General features: G+C 35.6%; 1 protein-coding gene across 2 annotated transcripts; it reads right to left on the bottom strand.

Moving 5' to 3' along the window:
• Nucleotides 1-391: 391 nt before the first annotated feature.
• Nucleotides 392-25,808, bottom strand: LOC130803260 (methyl-CpG-binding domain-containing protein 9). 2 transcript variants are annotated; one of them, XM_057667461.1, is made up of 10 exons: nucleotides 25,138-25,808; nucleotides 19,627-20,332; nucleotides 18,376-19,482; nucleotides 17,587-18,261; nucleotides 14,201-14,506; nucleotides 10,182-10,517; nucleotides 7,938-8,036; nucleotides 4,961-5,395; nucleotides 1,779-4,064; nucleotides 392-1,146 (listed from the first exon to the last, which is right to left on the bottom strand). In XM_057667461.1, exons 1-10 carry the CDS (start codon nucleotides 25,692-25,694, stop codon nucleotides 844-846), a joined length of 6,810 nt encoding a protein of 2,269 aa, XP_057523444.1. In that variant the 5' UTR covers nucleotides 25,695-25,808; the 3' UTR covers nucleotides 392-843. The 2 variants fall into 2 exon arrangements, with proteins under 2 accessions (XP_057523444.1, XP_057523445.1); XM_057667462.1 differs by having other exon boundaries at nucleotides 19,627-20,329.
• Nucleotides 25,809-27,400: the final 1,592 nt, after the last annotated feature.

Here is a 27,400-nt window from a genome sequence, read left to right as displayed (position 1 = left end):
GTTTTTAATCGATACTTACCAAATCCTTTTGGCAATCATTGTCATTTGCTATAGTGTTTCAAAATTGAATTTTAGTTTAGATTAAAGCGAAATTAAAGAGATAAAATTATAAATTTTCATTAAGGGCAATATTTGAATTTCAATATGTAAAGGGTGACAACACAATAAAAAAAGATGATAACTTTTAACAATGCCCTATTTTTTCTATTTTATCTTTAAGCTCCACAAACTCCTTCCAGATCGCCAAGAAATTGTAAACATAGACCTATTCTATTTTCGTCAAATTATTTCTCTCCACCAAACATTTTCGTCTAACGACGAGGAAGACAGATCCACCACGAAGAATATGAACGATGATAATTAGTAAGGTACGTAGTAGCCGAAGAAGCTGTGAAAAAAAATGAGCAATTGACTAATTCTACTAGGCTGTTATTTATACATTTCTAATCCTACACTATCTTTACATGATCTTTCTGATTTACATATATCAATGTTGCCTAGTGATATATAGTAATACCTAGAGTAAAAGGTATTCATTCCTTCCAAGTTCCAAGAAACTCAATCAAGAAGCTCCAACAAATTTAGTCGAAAATAGGATGCTATACCTCTGCGAAACTTTTTTTCGCCTAACACCCGAGTTAATATGTAAGCATGGAATCCCCCGAAGAACCTCAGTGATGGGCAGCAACATATATCATTTAGCTATTAGCGTAACCCTCCTGACCAGAAACAAAACATGGTCAGAGAAGACCATCATTTACTAACAAAATTGCTGCTATGCACTTCAAAAAGGAATCCTGTTTCACTCGAAAAAATTTCCAGGCAGAAAACATCTAAATCCTGTCAACCCTCAGCATCCCTCCTCCTCCTACTGGTTCGCCTTCCTTGCTTAGATTTCTCTGATGAATCCAAATTAGATGGTGATTGCTGATCTACATCAGCACCGGGCTTCAAACTGCCAGTGTAAGTTAGATCAGATAAAGGCTTCTCATAAACAATGGAATTGTCCAAGGCATATATTCGCAGAGCGAGTGAAGACAAAGTAGAGGTCTTTGCAGCTGCAGATAATGATGACCAATACCATCGTTCATTTTTCAAGTAGTCTGCCTTAATCATGTCCTCCAATACAATTGTTGCCTGGACCATCTGTAAACATTAACCAAAAAATATTAATATTCTTGGTGAAGAAGCCATAACTATCAAAACACTTGAAGTGGGCACCAACATAGAGAAATAGGATATGCTACTGATTAAGTAGCAGCATTATAAAGAAATAGACAATGACATGTTAGTAAAATAGGAAAACCAAATTCTCAAGGGCAAGGGCGAAACATTGTCAGGGTGGGAGGGGGCGTCACCCCCCGAACTCTTTCCCTTAAATATAATGATAGAGTACATGATAACACCTTAAAAAATCATGCTATATTAATGGTTGGTTTAGTGGCAAAGTTAACCTCTTTATAACTAAAAGGTTAAGAGTTCAAACCTTTCCCCCTCCCCATTTTCAAACACAAAATCAAGGTTCACATCCCCTCACCTCCCAACTCAATTTTTTAACCAAGTTTCGTCACTGATCAAGGGTAAAAGGACGAGCATGTTGCCCAGCTTAATAGTCTGAAAGGTCGACGAACCAGGAAACAGAAATAAGTTTAAAATATAGGAAATTTACTATTGCTAAAACAATAATCGAATCCATAACAAAATTGATCAGAAGTTACATTAGCAAGCTGGGTGTACCTTTGTGTTTGATTACAAAACTAGAAAGAAACAGAACTAACCTCAAATATGGTTTCTGATTCCTTTACAAAAGCTTGCCAGGCTCTTCTTTTTTCTAAGTGGACCTTTGACGGCCTAAGAGCTTCTTCAGGCAATGCGGCCTCCATGTCAAGTAAGCAAATTTTTAGTTGTCGTAGTATTTGAGCACCTCTAGCAGCCACTGGTTTCAAAGAAGACTCTGGTACCATACAATAGGGATCAGTAATGGTGAATGACACAAAATTACTCCCAACAATTTTCTTAGATTTTTCACGAGAGAACCCTGGCAGTAACAAACCAGCTTCAGTAGTCTCATCATGTTTGTTCGGCATAACCCTTCGAGCACCAGGATCAACCTTAACAATGCAACTTTTACCTGCAGGCTGATCATTTTGGCCAACTGCCTGTTCAGGAATCTTGCATTGATCAACATCAGCAGTAATATCCTGATTTGAAACCACAATCCGCAATGTTGGATCATTCAAATAAGGAGACATAGAAGGGACAATTGATGGTGTCCCATCTGATCCAATCAATCCTATTCCACACACCACCTCTTTGATAGAGTCATTTGTGACAAATTTAGAGCTTATATCTTCAAATTTATAAGGGCACATTGAATCCTTGCATAGGAATTTAGTGTACCTTGAAAGATCAGAATCAGCATTTTTACAAGCTTGAACTCTGTCCTTTGTCATAGAAAAATGCTGCTGAGCTTCAGATTTTTTCATTGTCCGGCCCCCAAGAGGCTCACCACTCTCTTTCCTCTTCCTAGGGATTGTTGAACTTGATCGGCATTTGCCATTACTATGACTGTCAAGTTCCTCCACAGTGTAAAATGTTCTATGGCAGGAAAAACAATGGTATCTAGAAAGCCATACGGGTTCAAGACATCTGCATCTATACAACTTTTCATCACTAGTCCCTTTAGAACGCCTCAATCTTTTCTTTACATCTTCCAACATATCTGCCTGAAAAAAAGGTCCATATTTATGCTCAAGCACAGTGTCAGCTCTGGTGACAAGAGCACCAGGCTTATCATTCTCTTCTGGAGATATAGACATTGAAGATGGGGCCTTATCATGTTTCCCAGAGTGATGCAACTCATGAGATCTCAGCTTATGCCAATTCAAAATAGAATCCTTCAGTTCTCTTTCTTTGGGATTGTTGAGTTTTAATGACATAACTAGTTCTTTAAGTTCCTCTTCAGATTGATAATAAACCCATCGGGAGCAAGTTGGATGAGAAGAATTAGTCCCATTAACAAATGGACAACCAGCACGCGAACCCTCCAAGCTCAAATGACTATCATTTATACCAGCACTCACCATGCTTCCATATCCAGCATGCTGCGATATAGGTTGCAAGGCCATAGTACCATCAACAATCACCCGGGGATGTGCGCCAGATTGGGCTGATGCCCAATACAACCGACCTGATGAATCACAACCAAGATATTCCATGCGCACGGAAGACATCATAAGCTGTGATTCTACATTTGCAATTGACTGTTGAAGTCCAGACAGCTCCTTCTGCACAGAATTATGCTTCAAATTGGAAGCTTGCACCTCCTTTGAAGCTAAACAAACAACAGTTTCAGCAGCTTCTATGTTCAAAGGGCCTGGAGAAACAGAAACCCCTTCAAGATCTTCAGATCTACACACAGCGGAGAGATCCAGCAACCTACTGTCACACTCTTTACCTTGACAAACAGATTTACTATCGATTCCACTAGTTTCCGGCACATCATCATTCAAAACCAAACAAGCCTGAAAAGACGAGCTCTTGTGACGTTTAGATGACCTTTCACGGAACCCATGATTTTCACAAGAGGTATTCTCATCATCGTCAGTTGGCACAAGACCTTTAACTTGAGTATCAGAATCCATAGACTGCTTAACTTGAATGTCACCAGATTTGTTTTTCTCCAAGTGTTTAACATTTCGGCATCTGCTATAGAAAATGGAATGCAAAGAACCCACCTCCCCTTTTGTTTGAGCATTATCAGAGACAGAAGGAACATGATTGCTTTCAGTTATACCATGCTGAAGCTCTGCACAAATGCTATGGTTATCCACCTTACCAATTTTTCGCTCAGCATCTCCAGCCACAATTGGGATATCTGAACAAACCTTTGTGGCTGTGGTAGCCAATGTATCTTCCTGTAGTTTAAGATTTTTCAACTCCGAATACAGCACCCGCAGCTTCTGTTGCAAATCGGCAGAAGTTTCAAAACATTGCTCTAGATGTTGACGGATTAAAATGGAGTTGAGCACCTCATCACACAAAAATTTAAGCAGCAAGATTTTCTGCATCATAAAATGGGAAAGTCCATCAGTAAATCAAGAATTTTACAGTTAAAATTTTTTTCATAACTTCATTTCAAAAAAAAAAAAAAAGTTCCACAAGCTACAACTACCAATAACCAATTCAACAAAAACAAAACATACCATACAAATGAACCAGATAAATGTAGTAGAAGACAAACATGTTTATACTTGCTTTTGCATCCTTCCAAGAATCCCCTATATTCTTGGCAGATGATAAATTCACAAAAAAGGACACAGTGACAGGGTTCAAATCAGAGATCATTGCTGATTGGTTCAACAATGCGCCTGCCCAACTCCCCCCTAAATGAATGTCTAAACGAATACTCTTTCTGCCCCTTCTAGCAATATTTTATAGTTGAAGGTTCTGAGAACCCTACCCAATCATCAAACATGGAAACAGCTAACTCAACGATAGTTGATTAACCTTCACGATAGATGAATCACATGAAGATATTCTCTTCACTTGTGCTTTGTGACCTTCCGTATTATTTGAATTCTGGATGAAATAATCCAAGTCCTTTCTCTTTCATAGGCAAATGAATAAATCACATAAATTTTTTGGAGGATGCAAAATCGATTGCAAATCCACAAGAAATATTCTAGAAAAGCAGTAGAACATAAAACAATACGCCAAAAAGGTACATACAGTTTACAGAAAATAAACCCAAAAGGTATATACAGAATAAGCCGAGAAGGTATTTAAACATATTCTAGTTTACTTGATGGTTCTAGATGTATCTAGGTAAGAAAAGGGGAGGTGCTAAGATACTCTTCTGCATAATAAGCCCAGAGCATACCATCTCCAACACCTGAAACATATTCAAAAGATAAAAACAGAAACATGTGATAGAATATAACATAAAAAAAGAACAAACCTCATCAACACTGAATTCTGAGTATTCCTTCTGTTCCATTACTGCAGCTAATCGAGCAAGCTCCTCCAAGTAATTCTGAACTCCCTCTCCATGATTCTTTCTACGATGCCGTGGGCCAATGTATTGAAAACCTTTAGAGGTTCTCTCCAACACACTAACTCCAGAAACACACGAGGGACAATACCAATTCCCTTCAGGAATTCTAGCAAGAGGAGGATTCAAACAATAAGTATGGTATTCAGCATCACACGAATCACACAGAAGAACACTATCATCATCTTTATCAATTCCGCAGACTTTGCAGACACCCTCATCCCACGGAGCTTTAGGAATATCACTCGTGGAGGCAAGAACATCTTTAATCTCCTTCTTCGCTTCAGCGTTTATCTGTTCCATTTCTGAGTATTCTTTCAGTCTTTCAACAAGAGCGACAACCTGCATCAATCATCACAAAAAGCTTGAAAAAAGATAAATTTTGAAAAAAATGAAAATAGAGCACTTGCAAAAATAAATAAAGGCATGCCAAAAAGGAGAAGAGATTGTAATTCCTTCGAGTACAAGTGTTTGGCTTTGTTTTACTTAATTTTTATACCCCTTCTCCTTGATGACTTTACGCCAAAACATGATTTTCCCACTCCTGTCAATGCTATTCTCCTTTTAAAATAAAATCAAGCTCAACAAAAGCCTCCGCCCTTCTCCAAAGGAACCACCACACTCCTCAGCACAAGCAAACACCTACCGCCTTCTCCTTGAGAAGTTCGTTACCTACCAATTACCCCCAACCCCATACCTTTATCTCTATCACTACCATGACTGCATGCCAAAACTACCAAACTATCAAAACCTTCTATCAAGCCCTAACACACCAGTTTACCTTGCTGAACCAATGCTTGACCATATATGAAAACATCTCGACAGCCATAATTGAAGCACAAAAAATCTTGTACCTTTAAATTGGCACACTCAATTTGCAATAGAAGCAACGAAAGTGTGAAGTAAACTCCAGCATACAAGCCACCTAGTCAAACTCAATATTTTGACCAAATGTGAAGAAACAGAAACAAAATATACAACATTCTCCTGTAACTTTTTATTATACAGTTTCTCAATAAGACCAAGGCACATTTATAGTGTGTAAATTATGAGCGGAAGAAAAAAGGTTAGAGATATGATGTAGAAATACAGTCAATCAAGGGTCGGATACCGAAAAATATGAAAGGTACTATAAGAGCGTGCAGGCCACATTAAGACCAACAAAGGAGTGACAAAAACAACCTCAAAGGCTCAAATGGAAAACTTTAAGTGTGTCGATTAAATAAGGACATCCAAGAAAGTAATTGGTGTCACTTAAAGGGCGCATTGTAATGGAATTTGAGATTTTGAGGCCATTAGAAGGTTATGGGACTTTGTCCCACATCAGTTGTATGGGCAACTAATGTGGGATTTATAAAGTAAATGGGATGTCTCACCTACTAGGCTAGTCTTTTGGATGATTTCTCTTGTTTTTCTATAATAATGGTATCAGAGCCCACTCGGAGTAGTGACATACGAAGTGGTGACATACAAAGTGATTGCGTTAAGCAAACCATGACCAACATAGTCGTGACGAACAAGGATCCAACTCGAAGTGGTGGCTTGGGTTAAGTCAGTCGTGACCAACAAGGATGTTGGAACTTATGGGGATTCGAATGTAATGGAATAAATTTGAGGCCATTACAAGGTTATGGGATTTTGTCCACACATCGGTTGTGTGGGAAACTAATGTGGGGTTTATAGAGTAAATGGACTCTCTCACCTACTACGCTACTCTTTTGGATGAGTTCTCTTATTTATTCTATAATACGCACACACACCAAATACGCTCCCATAGTCCCATACACTTGAATTTTAAGTTGAGTTCTAAAATTTCCTAGCAGTAGCAGCAAAAACCCATGAAAAGATCAAATGATAAAACCAAGGTTCACTGGGTATTTTTGCATATATTGACCACTTCAAAGTTGATACAACGAAGCATTTTGGCTTATTGCTACTGGGATTTGAGGGAGGCGTTAGCAAGATACGTATGAATATAGAGTACATGAATTTTCATGGCTCTTTTTGAGTGAGTCTGCTCAATGAAGCAAATAATAGAATATAGTATTTATGTTTTATTAGTTTTGTGTGTTCTATACCTTGCATCATATTGTTCTTCAACATAAAAGCGATCCAGCCCAAGCAGGCAGTTAAAGTTGTATCATTATAAAAATTCAGACTTAGCATCAATATGGTTTTCTTAGCGAACAACATTCAACCTTTGATTTTGACACCTCTGAAGAACCACTCGAAAAATTTTAGCAAGCTTCCGGAGCTTGCATAGCATATAATAACGACTAACGAGTGTAAATCAAGTTTCAGTTGTCATCTTAGTTAAACTGAATATTGTATATTTCAATTATTTTCAAATCCTTGTGATTCAATAAATAAAGTTGCACTGCCAAATTTCCCCAATTCCTATATATCAGCTAATATATGTCAATGCAGACAGGAGAAGACTTATGTTATGATGTTAGAGCTTTTCCACCCATGTTATGTAAGATTTTCTTTAACCAAATAACCTAAAAGTTATTTCAATTTCTCTGTCAGAATTCTATTTCCTTCACTTAAAAGCATATCACTCTTATTTAGAAAACCTTTCCATTTAGGTTTAATAGTTGCACTATATTCTGGAACGGAAATGATCTACTTAGTTGCAATGTTTCTGGATTTGGCAAAATTTTTACAACCCAATGACAATGAAGCCCCTATTCTTATAATTTATACGCAAGTTGTGCAACGTGGGTACCATTATGTTCAATTATACTAAGGGAATGTGGAGGTATTCGGCCTAACTTTCGCTTTGCTTATTTTGTGTGTCATAAAGAGATATTGCAAGCATCATATAATGAAGGAAGTAGATGATAAGGCTTCCGTAAATACTAACAAGAGAAAGTTCACAGACCTCTTCCTCATAAAGTGACTCAAAGTTCTCGGACAATCTTTCCGCCAGCTGAACTAGCTCTAGCTGTTCTGCGTGTGCGACACGAATATTATTCCACAACTGCCAACATGATCAAAATGTTGTCAGCCAAAAGGCCAAAACCACCTTTACAGAAAGAGGAAAGCAGCTTTATATAGTAAAATATAAAACACAATGCAACCATAAAATTATATAGAAGTATACAAAAGAATTTCCCAGCCAACAATTAAAGAGCAGAGAACACAACTTTATCCCATGACAATTCACAAGACTTGTTACACATCAACATCACCAATAAAAAAGAATAAATGAAGGAACACCCTAACCCACAAACGAAGAAAAATATAAAGTGGAAGGAGCAAGATCCACAAAATAGGAGAGCAATAGCAATGTCAACAATTTCCAACAACATGCGATGGAGTACATATATCAAACAAATCAACGCTCTACCAAAAAATTTACACTACTCAGCTCTATCAAATACTAGTCTACAACAAAAATCAATTTATTTAATCATCTACATGTATTCTTCAGCTCCATCCATTATTATGTATTGTCATATGATCCTACAAATCTCAATTTCTTATGTCATTCTTTACTCTTAGTATCCAAGTGATATTCGGTCCACTTCCTCTTCTAAGTTCATCAAAATTTAAACCTTTCAACTTTTTAACAGGTGCATCTTTCATTGCACATTAAGGAAACAACGTAAATGCCTTTCTCTCAATTTATCTTCAATGACTACGACTCAAAGCCATCTTCATACGTCTTTATTTCGAGTTCTACAATACTACTTGTGAAATAAGATGCGATGGTTACAGATATTTGTGCATCCTCTCAAGTTATATTCTATCACCCTCTCCCATAGCTTCATGGTATGGCTCATAACTTGAGTAACTACACATCCACCTAGTATGACCTTAAAGCTTAAGACTTAAGCATCATATGTCATCCTAGTCATGAACTAATCCATATGAGTAAGCATTCTCTCCAATATATATATTCACCAAATGGTTTTCAGGTCATCTATACCACATGTTAAATACTCACAAAATATGTATTTGAGCAAGATCCAAGATAGACTATCCATCCTTATTACTCGTTCTATATCTAAAACCTCCATGAACAAAACATCATGCCATCTAACTCCTCCAAAAATTTTCTATTTGAGTGTTATCTTTGCTCCCACATGAGGGGAATACGGAGTTTTGCAATCAATATTTCTTTTCCATACACAAGTTTCAACCTCAAAATTCTACCACATAATCTACACACCTCTACCACATCATTGGCTAACCACTGATCTATCATACTATGAACTCTAGTTTTCTTCCTATCTAACAGTTGGTTTTACTATCCCACTATTTCTCATGCAAACAAAAGATGTTAAGCTTTTGTTTTTCCATAACATCTACCAACTTTAAGTACCATTCTGAATAACGATGTGATGACTATCACTAACTTACCACTAACTCCTCCTATACAAGAGTTTGAGATCTGTATAGGTAAGTACAATGAGTCAAAGACATATATAATATAGTTGACAAAATGATATATGCAAAACAACTCCAAAGGGGTTATCACATACGACCGGACTTATGACAAAAAAGAATCCCTCAAGTTGTCACGAGGCCATTCATGAATTTAGAGGCCAAAACTAAACTCCAACAATACAAAAGCCTCATAGAAGAGTCAAACCTTAAGAGGAATATATACCCTCAAAAAGTCATTAAGATCTTACTTGCCAAGTGCACAATCAAAGTGCCAACTGCCAACCAAAAGTCTTCCAAACTTCAGCAACAACCTCTCTACATCCTTCTTTACAAAGCTAAATAAATATTTTACAGCACATGCCTAGGCTCAGCTCACTTAAGCCGCAAAAGAGACAAAAATTGTTAAGGAAAAAAACTTGCCATTTCCGACTTACCGTACAAAAATATACCTGATCATTCCACCCTAGGGAAATAATATTAAATTATGTTGCAAGACGTTAGCTTCAACAAGTATGTCATAATGAAAATTTAGTAAATTGGGGCCACTAAACCTGCAATTTCCAATCTACCTTCAGCAGAATGTGATTTACTTTGGCAAAATCACATAGTTTAACATTATAATAAGGTATTATCAATGAGATAAGCAGAAAAATTTTAAAGCACCAAGGATGTAATTCGAAAAATATTACATGAGATAACTGCAATGTCAAAACAAAACTCAGAAGCAAAATACCTCTCGAACATCTTCAAGGAACGCTTCATGAGAACCACTATAGGCTCCAAATGCCAACCTCAAGTCAATTGTCCGAAAATCTAACGGGCGAGAGATCATTCCAGGGGATCCAAGCAGTCCGTCATCATCATTTTCAGAAGAATGGATCAAATTTCTTCCAACCAAATTACAAAATACTTTTTCTTCATCAGCAGAAGCAGCCTGGCGTAAAAGAATACGGCATTTCCTCATAACAGTGTCGGATATAGACAGAACCATCTTCTTTTTTCTTTCCTCTGGAGTTTTCTGATGTGAGCCTTCACTGAGAACATCTGCCAGCACTGACAGGACAGCTTTCTGCATCAATGTTGACAGGATAATAAAAATATACATGAGAATGTATAAAGTATTTCTGTCACTTAAAAAAGCAAGTTAACATCAGACAAATTGTTTTTATCAAAAACAAACAATTTAAATCTTAGGTGAATAAATGAATGCAACATTTATATCTAAGGAAAGACATAAATTAATATTAGAAATTTAAGAGACATGCAACTAAATCAAATTTTTCTCGACCATATAAATCAAATCTACTTGACGTGTGAACCAAGTACACACATAACCTGTGAATGATCCCACCAAGATCACAATCACTCAAATCCAACTCAGTTTGGAATCGAACCTCTAATATAAAATTATTGATTGGTAGTACCTAGCATGGCCATTGGTTAAGAGAAAATCGGGCTATCCCTGAATTTTTCAGGGTCCAAAAGATATATTTTTATGTATCATGTTGATATTAATTTGAATTAAATTTAGATATAATTTTTTTTTTCCTAAGTAATATGAGTTATTAGTGCTTTTTTATAAAGTTGTTAAAATATCAACAATAAAAACAAAAGGAATATTATATTATTTATTATGCCTTACGTTTTCAGGGATCCTTTTCATCTTTCGATCTAAAGTTCAAAAATGAATGGAACGGCCTACTGGTAAGGCAACAAAGTAAAAACATTTCTCCTCCAAACAAATTTATGATGACATAATAAAAATTCAATGGCTGCACCATATATTCAGCTATCTTCCTATCCTCGGTTAAATGTAATGGATACAATATTCTACGATAATTTGATAACTAACAAACTTGACAAAAATAAACGAAATTGATTCAGTTGAACTATAGCAAGCCCGTATATACCTACAGCTTACAAATAAAGCAAAAACCTACTTTACCTACACTCACCTAGGTGTGTCAAATACAAACACACGTTGATGTTTTTGCGGTCAATTTGGATGATTTTGTCAAACACGAACTCATGGTCGAAACAATCACTGATTTTCTGTCTACTCATAAAACAATCAACTTATTGGAATTTATAGTTAATCACAAAAATTCCTACATCTACAAGTACTGAGATAATTTTGTAGCCATAGATAGGCAAATCGCAAGAAAATATCATTGACAGACACAATTGCAGAAAGATTGAGATCAAAGCACATAGAAGTCATTGATGTTCGTCTAATTTAAAACTTGTGGAACCAGAACTGCTCTATGCTCACTGAATTTAATAAAGATAAACATAGATAACTTTAAAGTGTCAAATGTAATTTCACGCTCATGATTTCTTTCAATCTACTCCTAAATTGAGTTAATTCCTAGTGCGGAAAAGTGCAAAAATTTAGTTGCATCCATACTTATACATAACAAAAAACACAGAACAACCTGGCAAACTAGGTCAAACAATAGTACGTGTCTGACTCATCAATACCTGAATTTCAGGACATGGAACTCTGTCAAAGAATTGTCATTGGGTATGAGAACATAGATATTCACACATAAAAACAATTATAAATATACTTTTATTTTCTTTCCTCTTACAAGTATCTGGAAATAGGTAATTAGTGTTTTTATCTAAATAAACATATGACAATTTCTCTAGTTAAGCATGCTAAACCCAAGGTAGCTGGTGTGAATCTAAACCTGTTCTCTGATGCGAACCTCAGCAGTACATAGCAAAACAAAAATAAAAGACAACAAAAAAATACAAGTAAAGAAAACAAATAAAGAAGAAAAGATAATGAACAAAGCCACACAATTGCCAAAATCATGTGAAAGTGGCAAGAAAAAAAAACATGTTTATGAGAGGAAAGAGAAAAGGCAACGAAAAAAGCAGACATCCACTTGGAGGAGAAAGAAACTTGGGGAATAGCAAATTCTATGGGACTGTCAAAAAGTACAAGTGTAGCAAAACCCGTGGGACGGAGGTATTATTTTTTAGCATCAAAAAACCCATTATTTTTCCTTTACAATTTTGTTCGGATCTTTCAGACTCCTCATATCCAGTCCCTTCCCCTTCAAATAAACCAACTCACAAATAAGAGATGTATTTTTATAAGTGATAGCAAAAGAGAAGACTTTATAGTGTAATAGGAATCATAAGTTTTCAACACAAAAACTTTAAGCCAAGGCATTATCCATGTACTAAACTACTTCCCTAAACTTTGAGAATGGACATTTGCACTTCACATTTCTATTCACAAGCTACAAGATCAAAGGAAACAGTAAGCTGGAATAATAATGATTGAATTTAAATAGCACAACAAAAAGAGGTACTCCAATGAATTAGCAATTGTTAAGGATTCTAAGACCTACCAGCCATCAATACTACAAACACATGACCCCAACCCCAAACCCCAATGTAACAGCCCCATAATTCGCTCAATTTTTTACAAATACTTTCTAGAGGAAAATCATGAACTTATGTCCTAATGGTAAGGTTAAACGAACTGTTAAATTTGAACCAAACAAAATCGAACAAGTCTATTACAACATAATAAATCAAAATCTAATTCGTAAAAATTAAAACCAACTGATTGAAAGAGAAAATACACAATCCACTTTACTGATTATAAGTGATTTCTATGCGAACCTCATTCCAAGGTCCCAAACATTTACCCTAAAGTCTAACATCTCTAATAATAACTTTCTATGACCTTTCCATCTACTAATATAATAAAAAAATCCTACATTAATATACATTATAAAATATTAACGTATGATAAATTCAAAATATCTATTAAGATGATCTAGTGTACATTCTATAAAATTTATAAACTCAAATTATTAAGTTTTAGACTTTAAAACTCAATCAAAACTTAATCAAATGTTTCAAAATGAAGGTATGAAAGTCAAACATGGAAAAGCTAAAACAAATTTAAATATAAGAAAAATGATTTAAAAAGAAAATAATATAACAGAAGAAGGAAGACAAAGACAATCATTCAAAAAAAATGATTTACAAGATTGAAGAAGAAGACATATTCGACTCATGATTTCAATGACTTGAATTTTTGTATTTTTGCAGATTGAATTTGAATCTAGGGAGTTTGATGAAGGGAATAAAAAGAAAAGCGGAATGGCGTAAAGAATGACACAAGCAGTTACTAAGTTATAAGGAGGAAGGATATTGTTGAGAGAGTTGAAGAAATAAAAGTTGTGGAAGAAACCACATTCAAGTTTCAACTCAATATTGTATGTAGAAAGTTCTTTTTCTATTTAAAAAAAACCTTACTTAAATCAGTTTTTTTGTTCAAAATTTAATGTATTAATTAAACTTTTTTTTTGAAATATCAACTCACCCTTAAAAAAAGCTCGTCCTCAAACTTAAATTTAAAAACTTGAAAACACGATGAAATACGTAAAATGGTTTGTTAATATCACCCGAACAGAAACATATACAAGAAGAGCAAGATAACAAATAATAGTAAGCTGAAATAATAATGATGGAATTTAAACTAGTACAACAGAGGTACATGAACCAACAACTGTTAAGCATTCTAAGACCTCCCAGCCATCAATCCTACAAAAAACTGACCCCCAACCCCCAAACAGACACACACAAAAGAAGAGCAAGATAAAAAATAAAACATCACTAATATAGTGACGATCAAAATGAATAAAAGATGAATCACACACAGGACAATATAACATATGTCATCCTTTTCTATCTCAATCATATGATAATAGTCTTGTATTCTACCTTAGTTGGTCCTGATGCATTTCCCTTGTAAACTGCCTTGCTGATCGAGTGTTCCAGGGTCTTTCTTGCCCAATCTGGTGGATCCTTGTTCAAAGCCTCATACACACACTTTCGGATTCTTGTTCCGACATTTGTAGGTAATTTCCTCACAGGTTCAAGGGCTTGAGCCCACTCTGGAATACTTCCATCACCATTGCCGATCTTTCCAGAAGTACCAATAGGTTCAGGATCATCCTCCTCTATGGTCAGATGATCAGTAACACTGCTAACACATCCAAAAATGCGTTTTTTGGCTTCTGCAAGCAACTGAAGACCAATTATGTTAAACCTTTCTGTACTTCTATTTCTAAAACCATGTTAACTTCAATATAAAATGAAATGAAAATATAAGACAAAAAATTAAGAATCAAACATGTAAAAAAGATCAACGAGTACGCAAATGTGAAAATTAATCAAGATCAAAGAAGGATGAAAATCAGATACAAGATTCCTCATATACCAAGACTAGTACTCCAAAGTCAGAATACTCCCAGAATAAACTTCCTTACTCCGGGTTTTTAGCTTGCAACAATAAAGGTGTTTTACAGTTTAGTCATGTGGTCCACACCATATAATCATATGCAACATGAAGAAACATAGAGAATGGGCTTTAAGGACCAGTTTCGGTGTAATCATGTTGCCATATTAAATAACAATACCGGGACCAATTAGATATAGCTCCGATAATAGGTTCGAAAAACTTGCCTAAAAAATCAATTATTTGCAAATATTTTATAACAGCCTACAAGGGGAAGTGTTGCAACTTGCAAGTAGAAAAATACAAAGATAGTACTACTTAGAAGCTAATCAACTTGCAGAATATAATACCAAGACAAACATACTTGTGTCTTGTTAAGAACACATATACATCAAACAAACTTAATTTCGATAGAAACTCAATAATATAATTTTATTTACCCTAAACATAAAACAGGAACCAGATCCCCAGCTGCAAAAGGAGAAAAAAAGAACCTCACCATTTCAATCATGCAAATAATGCATCCTTCTCTCTGAGAGCACTGAAGCATAAGGATCTAACCTCTAGGAGGGATTTTTGTTTTGGTGATAAATAATTTCTTTGTAAAACAGTTTCCATGAATGCCATTTTCCAAAAAAATACAAAAGATTATTTGTTTTCTTCAGTTTAGTTTTAAGGAAAACTTACTGGAAATAGAGATGTTGAGAAAGGAAGAGTGAAGGAAACTAAGTTCCGACAAACTTTAGAGAAAAATGTTTGCAAAGGGACGAAAAACAATTTTCCACTGAAGTTTTCATTTATGCCCCTTGTCAAGGAAGGAAAATGAGGAAAACAATTATCCGAGAAAACATTTTCCCCCTTCCAAACACCCTTATATTGTTCGATCCTCAAGATACACTCATTTGCAGCCATGAGCTCATCAATCACAAAAAACACTTGAATAAATTTAGAGAAGCCAATACTATGGCATGTACCACACAAACTTAGAGTAACTTTAGGCATAGCTTTACACAACTGCATATACCAAAAAAAGCTATCAAGGATACATAAACTTTTAACCTCAGAAACTATGTTCATCCATACCAAGATATGAAAAGATATTTTACAAAACAAAGGAACACATCTAAGTAATTGCAACCAACACATTGCTTTAGGAGGGTCACTTAAGTTGGTTCAGTAAGTGCAAAGAAGATAGTAAATGCACCTGTCATAAAAGTGGAAAGTTATAAAAGAAGTAGCGGAAAAAGTAGGCCGAACATAACATGGATAACAAAGTGATTAATGCCATGAAAAATTGAGATATGCAAGAGCATATGTCAATAGATACGGAACGAAGGAGAAGAACATTGGTGGATGATCATTGAAATTTAATTTTTTACTTATAAATTAATATAAGATAAGGCCGAATAAAGTATAATCTTAGCAACCGACAAACCCTCATAATAATTTGCTTTGTTTCATATTAAGCTGTCATTGTTGTTGTGTTTTAAAGCAATTTGGTGCTTTCAATTTACATCGATATTCCTTTAGTATGGCCATTTCTTTTTAAAGATCCATTTAATCCAAGTAAAAACATGAATATATTAGAGCCTCAATAATTTTTGCCATTTTTACCCCCTAGAAAAAAGCTTTTCAAAGGTAGCACAAATTTATTCAAATGCTCACGCATAACACAATGCTTTGCAATCTCATTAATAATTTCACCATCAATATTTAGACGTATTTGAATGTGAGTGAAAAACAAGATAGATATTAGATTCGCTTAATTAAGCTAGCATTATTCCATGGTAACAAGCATGGAAACTTCCAACACTAAAACAAATGAAAAGATTAAATATTATCCAATTTCCACAATAACTAAAAACAGAAACAGAGGAAAAAAATTTGAAGGAAAATAAAAACAAAAGGAAAAGTCAACAAGAATGAAAGGGAAGACAAAATAAGAGAGAATAGGAAGTGAAATATTGCTGGACATAGCAAGTTTTTACCCTAAAAGGACATAACATCAAGAAGTGACAAGAGAAGAAAGGATCAAAGAGAGAAAAAAAGCAAACACAAGAACATTTGTTGGCAAGTGAAATCCCTTACTAAATAGCAGTTTAAGGTTCTATCTTAGGATTTGTAACCTTGTTTTACTTCACATTTATCTTAGCAGTCGACGATACCCATCAAGCTCAAAACCATTCAATAGGGAAATTCAAATTAGGGTTCTAATTAAAGAAATCAAATGCATTATATGACACCTTTTGCTGAAATACAGTGTTTCAGAAACCACGTAAAAAATAGTTTTTCATTCACAATGCAACCCAGATCTACTTCTCTCTCATGTGTCTCAAACTGTCAAGGTGCAACCCCTCGCACTTTACATGATGCGGACTGAAAATTACATCCACAGATATCACAGCGCCCAGATTTGAGTGCCTATATATGTGCCTTGAAGCACCTGAGCGGAACTTCCAAAATAGAGCTTCAAAGCAATTAATCTTGAGAGTCAAGACAATCATCAAAAAGTGCCGTAAGGAGGTCCATCATCAAAAATCAACACACATCTAAAACTAGTGAGTACATATTGCTTTAACCTACAACCTGTGTCTACCATAATGCCAAATGTCGGCCACAACACCACATCGCAACCACATTGTAATGCTTTAAAGATTACAGCGACCAAAAGGCCGCTACAACCTCCAAAACCTATTCACTGACCACGAAAGTGGTTTTGCGACAGTTAACGCAACCACGACAGAACAACCGTATCTGAAATTTTGTAATATGCTTATAGGCCCAAACCCACAAATATTCTAGAGGAAGTAATGTGAGATAAATATTATGGGAAATGAAAAGCGATACAAGTATATCTGCAAAATCTTACCAGAGCATCAGCTTCAATTCCTGCCACCCCAACAAGTGAACCACAAAGGACGCCTCCGTCACCCTGTAAACAACGCAAGACTTTTCCACATTCACGCATAACAGTGTCTGCAGAATCAAGATTCCCATCCATTGACAACACAGACAATATATATCTCCGAGTCAATTCCGGCCAAGTCAATTCATTAATAGGCAGTAGATTAAGCTTTGGCCTGATAGCAAGTATTGAGCTGTCTACATCTCTCCTCCTACCTCGCCGTGACTTAGACTCTGCGTCTATGCTTGGATCCACCATTGCCGCAACTTTAATCTGCAGCTCACTCACGAGCACATCAAGTAATGAGATGTGAGCCCTCCTCAATGATATGCCTGTGCACTTCCTGTAAGTAGACAATGCTTGATTGGCATTAGCATCCTCCCTTAAGGAAGCAGATTGCATCTCTACAAAACCGTTCTCTCCAGGATGAGCTACTTCACTACTCGATGCTGAAGTATGCTCACTCAAGATGCTTGATCCATCAGCAGAAACGATTTGACCACCTGGAGAGTCTCTTTCACAAGATACATGCATCGACAAGCTCTCAAACCAAGGGTTAATGAGTTCTTCCTCAAGCTCATCAAATTTTAAAGACTCCAGACCCAGAATTTCATGAAAACGGCGCAGAAGCTCCCATACCTACATGAAGCAAAAATTGATACAATCAGAAAAATCAATACCTTAAATCAGAACAAAATGGAACAGAACGCTTAATAATTCCACAAAATTTCTCTTAAAAAGAAGAGGGCAAACCTGAAGAACATCTCCAACAAGATGAGGTTGAAGCTTGGCGCCCAAATCTGTACCAGCAGGGCGATTATGAATGCTGCTAGCAGGCTCTTCAGTTGTCCTGTAATCTTTATACAAACCATAAAATAATGAATCATGCTTACATTGCTCTATGTTCTTGCCGTTGAAGAGCAACAGCCCATTGCGAACCAAAGGCAGTCTCAAACAATCATTTCTCCTTCCCAAAGATTCATAATGTTCACATCGATGGACATCAGGAGATTGTTCAATAAGTTCCTGGACAAATTCAGCATCCAACCCAAATCGATCCAAACTCAACCAACTCTTTAATGCTTCAAGAGTTGAATCAAGTTCTTCATCACTTTTCACAACCAATGGGACTTTCAATGAGCCCAATAAGCTGCAAAATTTATCCAATGAAGAAAATGGATTTCTGTTCTTAAAAGCCATGATATCATATAAGGATGACATGCCATCTTCTACATGTTTACAGAAGAACTTTAGAGATCCCTTCTGCTTGTAGATTTGGCGGCAAGTATCAGCAAGTTTCTGGGATAATATGCTCCATAATAAAGATGACGAACGACCATCCACAGAAAATTCACCAAGCCTCTCCCCTGTGGATAAGTTATGAGCCACAACATCTTGGGATCTCTCTGAAGAAGAATGGATTTTAGATGATGAATGAATTACCTTCTGACCATCAACCTCAATTGGACTACTTAAAAGCCATGACAAAGAATCATCTTCTGGTGGGAAGCAAGGATCTGCAAGAAGCATCTCTATAGTGCTTTCTTCTTCCAAAAAATTTGTTTTATCTCCAACTTCTTTACTTAAACCATTCAAAGAGGTACCACGCTGCCTCTGCAGAACTGTTGAACCATAAGGAATAGGGATTGCAGAGCATGAAACCCTCCTGACCTTGAAAACTGGTCCTGCATCACCACCATCAAGCACATGACAAAGAAAGAGGGATCCAGTAACTTTGTCATGCCAACATGACCTATAACCCACTGGCCAAATCTGACAGGAATCATGATAAGATATTCTTGCATCGACCTCTCCCAATGACAGAACAAAAAAATCTTCATACTGAAGAGGAAGCCCTTCCTAAAAAACACAACCATACATAAGGCATGACATGACAAGAAAGACAGACAATGAATCAATTGGATGCAAATAAATCATCAGTTAAAGAAGAATCAAACAGAAAAAAGAATCACCCACTAACCCAATTGACACTAGAAAACTTACATGGAAGTGATGCAAGTCAGCAGCACAATTTTCTTCTGGTAAAGATGCCATAATTTCTATACTTTTATCAGGCTTACTCATAAAATGCTCTTTCTGGAAATTTGATAACGAACCATTATTATACCCACATGAAAAATTGCCCTTGTTCTCTAGGAAACCATTGCCAACCGGAATCTTCATCACCTTTCTTCTTTTAGGTAGATGCAAACCATTGCCATGTAATGTAGAATTATAGTCACTCCTTGTTTCAAGTTCCAAAGAATTTCCACTATATGTCAAACCAAGATAACTAGCCACATCAGACATGGTTTCAAACATTTTCCCATCTGGTGCACAATAAACAGCATACGATTCACAACCATTCTTAGATTGTTTAAATTCAACACGCCAACCTTCATCTAAAACACCATGTCTTTCAGAAACAAATTCTTTAAGAGACTGCAAAACTTCACTTGAATTCCATGATGGTAATCTAAATGCTGTGCCACTACTCCTATGTCGACCTAACTGAGATCCATACTTTATGTCATCAACACCTCTAGCTGATGACAGTTTGCTATGTAAAATATCTTGAAAACCTAATTTCACTGTATGTGTTACAATTGCAGATGCCTTCTGAAAGCCAAACCCATTACCCGAATAGACAAAGTTTGGATATGAAAGCAGGCCACTTCCAAAAGTATTATTACTGAAACAGAAATTTCTGCTACAAAAAGGGTAAAATCAAATCAATTAGTACTTTAGTGTGGAGACAAACACTTCCTTAACATGTTCAACAACATAGCCATTTATGCACAAAATATAAATTAACAATTAACCGTGCTTAATTGGGAAACAAAATTGAAAAAACAAAACAACAGCTTGGTTAGCAATCCTACTTAGTATTCACCATAATGTAGAGAAAATGCTAGCCTAGCATCCCCCAAGTGAATGGTAGAACTTCCTAACACGAAATTCTAATTGCGACATGCATCAATTCTTAGCAAGGAAATGCAATACAAGTTTAACTGCCCATCTTTAACCAAACATACACATAACCACAAATTGCTAAATTATGGAACTCACAAAGCAATCAAAATGAACATAGTGGAACGAGGGAAGGTAGGCGGTAAAAAATATGTCATTCAGACTTTTCGTTGTACCTCAAGTACACATTTTAGATACTTAACGCTCGAACATGGATAAGAAACTTGGACAATTCACTTTGGTCCAAAATTATGGAAAGTTTTCATAGAAGAATGTGACACTTCCATACGAAGCATTGTCTCATTGACTAGAACTTCCATTTCCCATCCCTCAAGAGTCTCAAATTACCAGGACATGCCAAATGCCAACTACATGAATTAGTTGTTCAATTGTTTCAAAAATAGTGGATGTTTCAATAATGAAATCAATTGGCCATGCCCTCTTCCATCAACTATAGCAAGAATCAAGAATCCAAGATATGCATGCGATGCACTAGAACAATGTTTTACGAAGCAAGTCAACTTATATTGAGTGAGAAGAACAGCACCCTTCAAGTTCAGCCAAAATACAGGTCATATACATAAATTATACTTGATTTGTTTCCACCACTGAAATTATATATGTTTTCCTTCTAGTGATTTTGTGTAGATTGACTTGAGATGCCAAACAAAGCATTATTCATTATTACATATATCTACTAGTTAGAAGGAATTTTTCACTTTTAATTACGAGCTTACTTTCAGGTCTTTTGAATTTGATTCAACAGAACATAAAAACAAATTTTTTGAGTGTACTTCTATGTAAAGCTACCAAATAAATCAACCGTTAGGGTTAGATCAGAATCATGACACGTTCATAGGTTGGCCTCCCCTAAGCCCACGCATTCACTCAAAACCTATGTTATCTAGAACGCAATACGTTCCGGAACATGGAACGGGAACACGAAACCCTAATTAAAGTGACTCAGGAACGACGGGTACGGTTACCTTTTGACATTTTACTTTTAAATTAAAATTATTTAAGAGGATAAAAAGGAGACAGTCAAAAAATAAAAGGATAAAATCAGATAGTTTGTGGAGCAATTTGAGTTTGCCCAGACACCTTTGTTTATTCCTCTTTGACAAATATCCAAATATTATCTCATAATTACAAGGTTGGCTCAATATAAAACCTAAGCCCAACAAATTACTAAAATACAAATATTCTAACTAACAGTAAATTGTCAATAATGCCCTTAGACCCTTTGACCCAATTCATCACACCATCCTCTCAATTAATGTGAAGCATGTCAAATAAAAAAAATAACCAAATTTTAAAAACAGAAAAAGTAAAAGAAAAATAAAAAGATTTGGGCCAACCCATTTAAGGTGTTTCTGATTCTAAATTACCCATATAAAAACAACAAATTCTCAAATGAAATATAAGCGGAATGTCACACGATTCACAATTCGGTTTGATTTGTTGGGTGGAGTTGTATTCACGATTCACTGGTCGACATTTATGTTGTTCATTCGCTTAGGTTGTTTGGTTCGATTTTTAGGTTGATCATTCGTGCATTTTATTTGTGGGAGTTTTTCATATTATTTTATTTAAAATGTCAAACATTTAAGGATAAAATAGAGTCACAAGATAAAAAATATTAAAATAATGAATTAGAGAGGAGTATTACTGTAATACCCCAAATTTAGCTTGAAAAAGAATTGATAGACTACTCATATCAACAAGGTGCATCTTCTTTTCTAGGGAGCCCATTTGCTAAGAGCTCCACAGTTATGCGTGCTTGGTGGAGAGCAATCTTAGGATGGGTGACCTCATGGGAAGTTTTCCCGGGTACGCACGAGTGAGGCCAAAGTGCGCTGGAAAGACTTGTGTTGGTTTGTGGGGCTAGTCTACAGTCTCCAAGAGTAGTCACCAGCGGTCCGAGGGGCCGGGGTGTTACAATTACAGCTGTCAAGTACAATTCTAAAATAACATAAAAAAAATTTAACTACTTTCACAGGAGTTTTAGTTTGAGAATTGTGTATGCACAATACACTAAAACTCTCTCTTCAATTTTTTCATGTCTTTCTAGAAACAATATAGTGATACCCTTTCCTTTTAGCTTTGCTGAACTTTAATATTCAAATCTTAAAAGAGGCCTGCTATGTCTTCTTCATGTCATAAAGACTATTCCCTCATTCAAGTAGCTGAAGCTTAAAAGAAGCTTTCAATGGGGGGATTTTTATCTTCAAATCGTCTGTAGTCTTCAATCCTCTAATCTGATTCATCATGTAACATTTTTATCCTTTTATATTTTGAATTCTATTTTCCATTCTCTTCTCATTATTTTTACAATATTTTTTGCAACAATTTCTTCTTAGTGCTACCCTCTTTTCTCATTTAAGGTTTCTGAAAACCAATTCGCTCCTGTTGGTTATTCAATCGGTGAACGAGCCCCGGTTCGGCCAGCCATCCGCCGGTAAAACCACCATAACACTGCTTTGGCAACCACAAGATGTAGTTTCTCTCTCTTCTCTTGGCATCGATGCGGGCAAATTAGGGATGATTTTCTCTTTTCCCTTCTTCATCCCTCTTCTCCCCTTTCTTCACATCTTTGTGCTCTCCTCACTTAGCAGAAAAGGCTCATTTTTCTTCACCTTCTTCGTCCCTTTTCTCCCCTCTCTTCACATCTCTGTTCTCTCCACACTTCGCAGAAAGGGCTCTTTTTTTTTTACTTTTTTCCTTTATATTGATGAATAAAGCATATATAATAAGGAACGTTGATGTAATGTTCCAGATCAGATCAGCTCGTTTCATGTTCCGGGTGACATAGCTCAAAACGATCATGATCTGATCAGACCCAACTCGATTATTATCTTGACCCTTTTATCATTTTATCACATATATTTGGTAGCCCAATTTGATTCAATAAGTTGAACCGTAGAAAAAAATACAGATGTCTACTTGCATTAACGATGCGGAATCTCATAGTGTTAAAATCCTTCTTAAGGACATCGCAATATGAATTGTTTTCTTGAAATAAGCGTTCTATATTCAAGTTTTCTAAAACACCTATTTAAATTAAATACAATTTTTTAAAATAAAAAGATAATAATTGCTAATATGTTAGGATAATAGCTTATAATGGTTGTTACTCCATGATTCTAAATCATAGGTCACGTGGCAGAGTTTAGGTATTCGGGAAGCTCAAAATTTGTTACAATCATGGTGTAACAACCTCATTTTTATTCCATGGTTTGAACCTTAAAATAATTATAGCGGTAATTACATTAAAATCTAAAAGGTACTTCCTCCAATCTCGAAAGCTTCACATCCTAGCTTTCAAAATCGAGGAAGCAATGAATATTAGGTAATCAAATTTAAAAATTAAAGAAAATTGAAATTAAAATACTGGAAAAATTTATGATAAAATAATGAAAAACTTTTAACTAAGTAATTTATTAAGATAAGAGTTCAAGTTGTTGTGTTGAGCTCGGACTCTGGAGCTCTATTCTTAACCAATCCATTTAATTAACAAGTCACAAACCTATTTAAATAAATATGTCAAAACATTGAACCAAACACTCTAATTTTGAGTCGGGTTCAAATTAGCATGTCCGATCACCTTTTGACAACTCTAATACATGCATATTACATTTGTGTTGTAGCCTTGTAGATTACATACAAACACATAAAATGCTTGTTTTACACAACCTAATCAAAGGTGTATTTTGATATTTCGTTCTCATAATTCATACAAATTCAACTACTAATGCAGACCACCTTGAAAGATGTCCAACTCTCTTTTTCTCTTTCATTACACCTTTTCATAAAGAGTAAATTAAATTTGCTAGTCTATTAAGTTCTTCTCATTCTTGAACTACTACTTCTCTCTTTTTGCAGTATCTCTAATCACTTAACTCAACACTCAACCACATATTATTATTCAATTTGCTGCGGCCACTTTACTGGTTTAAATAGACCGTAACTACCTTTGTTTAATTGAAAGATTTCACAATACCGTACAAAACATCATATAACTAACTTGTGCAATGCACAGCACAGAAAAATAGTTTCCTTCAATGCACACAAGAATCCTTTTATTTTCTCATATACAAATTGTGCGAGAGGGGGGAGATTAATTTCTGCCCTCCCTCATCAAAACAATTGAACTCCTCCATCCATAAAACTTAAATCTATTCAACAAGTTTACTCGGACCCGTGCATCCACACAATTTTAATCTAGGGCGTCAAATTCACCTAAATCCTAACCAAATAAACCCTAAATCTAGAACAACAAAATTTACAACATTTCACTTCTCCAAACTCTCAATCCACACAAAGCAGACCACATTTCCTCAAATCAAACTTCCATACCAAGAACTTTTAACAGTAACATTGATAGCAACTTAGTAACCAAATCACAGCAACTCACATTGACAAATTCAGCATATTAAAATGACCATTCCATTAACCTAGAATTAAACTGAAAATATATTTTCTTTATCGCATTACTGCATGCATAAACCACATTTTACTAAAAAGAAACATAAGCAAAAGTATTACCTAGACCCTGCAGCTGCGGCTGCATCAGCCGTGACCAGAGCTTCTCCATCGCCATCGCTAGGCGGTGAAGCATTCATATCAATAAGTCTAACAGCTCGATCCTCCTTCCTCCCAAGCTGCCAACGGTTACTAGAAACACCATCAGCAACACAAAACCTACAAAGCCAATCCTCCGGCTTAACCGTAGACGGAAGAGGAAATCCAGTACAAGAAAAATGAAAACCACGTTCACATCCATCACAAACCAACCTATCAGAGTCAAACGCCGAAGAACAACCACAAACGGCACAGGGCAAAACATCAACACCATTAGGGATCTCAGCCGGCAAACCTTCAGGAAGGTTAGGGTTATCATGAATGGAACGAACAAGAGAAGTCGGAGAGAGAATGAAGGTAGAAGACGAAGACGAAGGTGAAGGTAGGGTTTCAGAAGGTGATGGTACTTGATTAAGATCGATGACGAGAACAGAACGATTAAGATGAGATGAGGTAGTAGAAGAAGAAGAAGAAGGTTTGGCCGCCATGGTTATGGAGGTATCAAACTCAGTGAGTTTCATTCCGAGTTGGATTGGTTGTGGAGGTGGGTTAGTCGCATTGTTTTCTTGGTTTGGGGTAAGACGGTAAGACCAAAAAGTGACTAGAAAGAGAAATAAGGAGATTGAGAATTAAGATTTGGAAGGGAAGGGATTTTTATTTTTAATAAAACTTTATTTTTATTATTTTACTTTGCTGGTAAACACATCGGCACGTGATGACCTATCCAAGGGTTTCCAATCACACTTTTTTTTAATTTCAACTTGTATGTTGTATCTCATGTTCTTTGTTTGCCTTGCTCTTTACGCCTACCCAAACACAAAAGTGGATATTTTAGTAAGATATGTAAATAGGTTCAGCAAATCTCTTGAGAGACGTATTTCAAGTTCAATCTATTAAAAATTAATATCTACTTACCGTATTTTTAATGTATACTTATATTATTCTTAATGCTTACTTACTGTATCCTTAATGCCTACTTTCAATATTGTAAATGTCTACTTACATCATTCTTAATGCCTACTTACAATATTTTAAGAAATATATAATGCTTCAGCCCAATTAGAGACAATCTCTCAAAGAGACCGTCTCTCACAAGAATTTGTGATATAGGTTATGGTCTATAGTGGAGTGATTATAGGTTGTAGGTTTTAGCGGGATATTCTAAAGAGATTCGAATGAGTAAGTTGAAGAAAATGAAAGAATATGGTCAAGCATCCGAGTTTGTGAGTGAGGTAAAGAAGGAAGGAGCATATCTCGCGTATGATGAGGAGATTAAGACTAAGATAAAGACTGAAGCTTATAATTTACCATAATTTATAGTTTATACATCCTGGTGGTGATGTGATTTATAAAAATCTCAAGAAGAATTTTTGGTGGGCTAACATGAAGCGTGAAGTAATTGACTTTGTGGCAAAGTGTTTGATGTGCCAAAAGATAAAGATTAACATATGAAACTTGGAGGGAAAATGCAAATGCTTGAATAAATAAGGATAAATTTCACTAGATATTGGGGTAGGATTGCTAAGGTCAAAGTCAAATAAGAATGTCTTATCGGAGATAGTGGATCAGTTGACCAAAACAATGAGATTCGTAGCCATGAAAAATACTTGGACGATGCAACAAATGGTGGATTCTTATTGCATGTTGTGCCCAATGACATTGTTTCAAATAGAGATTCGAGATTTTTCTCTAAATATTAAAATATGTTACAAGAGGTTGTCAGCATGATCTATGGTTTAGCATTGCATGTTATCCAACAACAGATGGCCAAATGAAAAAAAAAAAAAAAACCTCTTTGAGGATTTCATGTGTTATGAATTTTAGTGGGTCTTAGAAGGACCATTTGATGTATGCGGAGTTTTCTTAAATAATAGCATTCACTTTAGTATAGGAATGACACTCTATGAAGCATTGTATGGGTGGAAGTGTATTAGTCCTATATGATGGAGTGGTGTGAATAAGTCGATGGAATTGGACCAAAAAATAATCAAAACCACGAAGAAGGAGAAATTGAGTCAAGAACGTATGAAGGCAGCGTAGGTCATCAAAACTCTTATGGGACAAAAGAAGGAGATCATTGGAGTTCGAAGAAGGTGAATAGATTTTGCTCAAAGTGTCACCAACTAGAGGTGTGATGAGATTTGGTATGAACAGTAAATTAAGTCTACATTTTATTAATTGTTATGAGATGTTAGAACAAATTAGGAAAGTATCATATATATATATA

This window comes from Amaranthus tricolor, chromosome 16, assembly GCF_026212465.1.
Source record: "Amaranthus tricolor cultivar Red isolate AtriRed21 chromosome 16, ASM2621246v1, whole genome shotgun sequence".
NCBI classification, from domain to species: Eukaryota; Viridiplantae; Streptophyta; class Magnoliopsida; order Caryophyllales; family Amaranthaceae; genus Amaranthus; species Amaranthus tricolor.
Note: the sequence above shows the minus strand (reverse complement) of the source record. Positions and strands in the feature narration are given on the sequence as shown.

Coding starts and splice junctions, on each gene's coding strand:
- LOC130803260 (XM_057667461.1), bottom strand. CDS start 25,694: ATGAAACTCACTGAGTTTGATACCTCCATAACCATGGCGGCCAAACCT. Junction 18,262..18,375: donor TTGTTGGAGATGTTCTTCAG/GTTTGCCCTCTT, acceptor TGCTTCATGTAG/GTATGGGAGCTTCTGCGCCG. Junction 10,518..14,200: donor ATGCATCAGGACCAACTAAG/GTAGAATACAAG, acceptor ACATTGATGCAG/AAAGCTGTCCTGTCAGTGCT.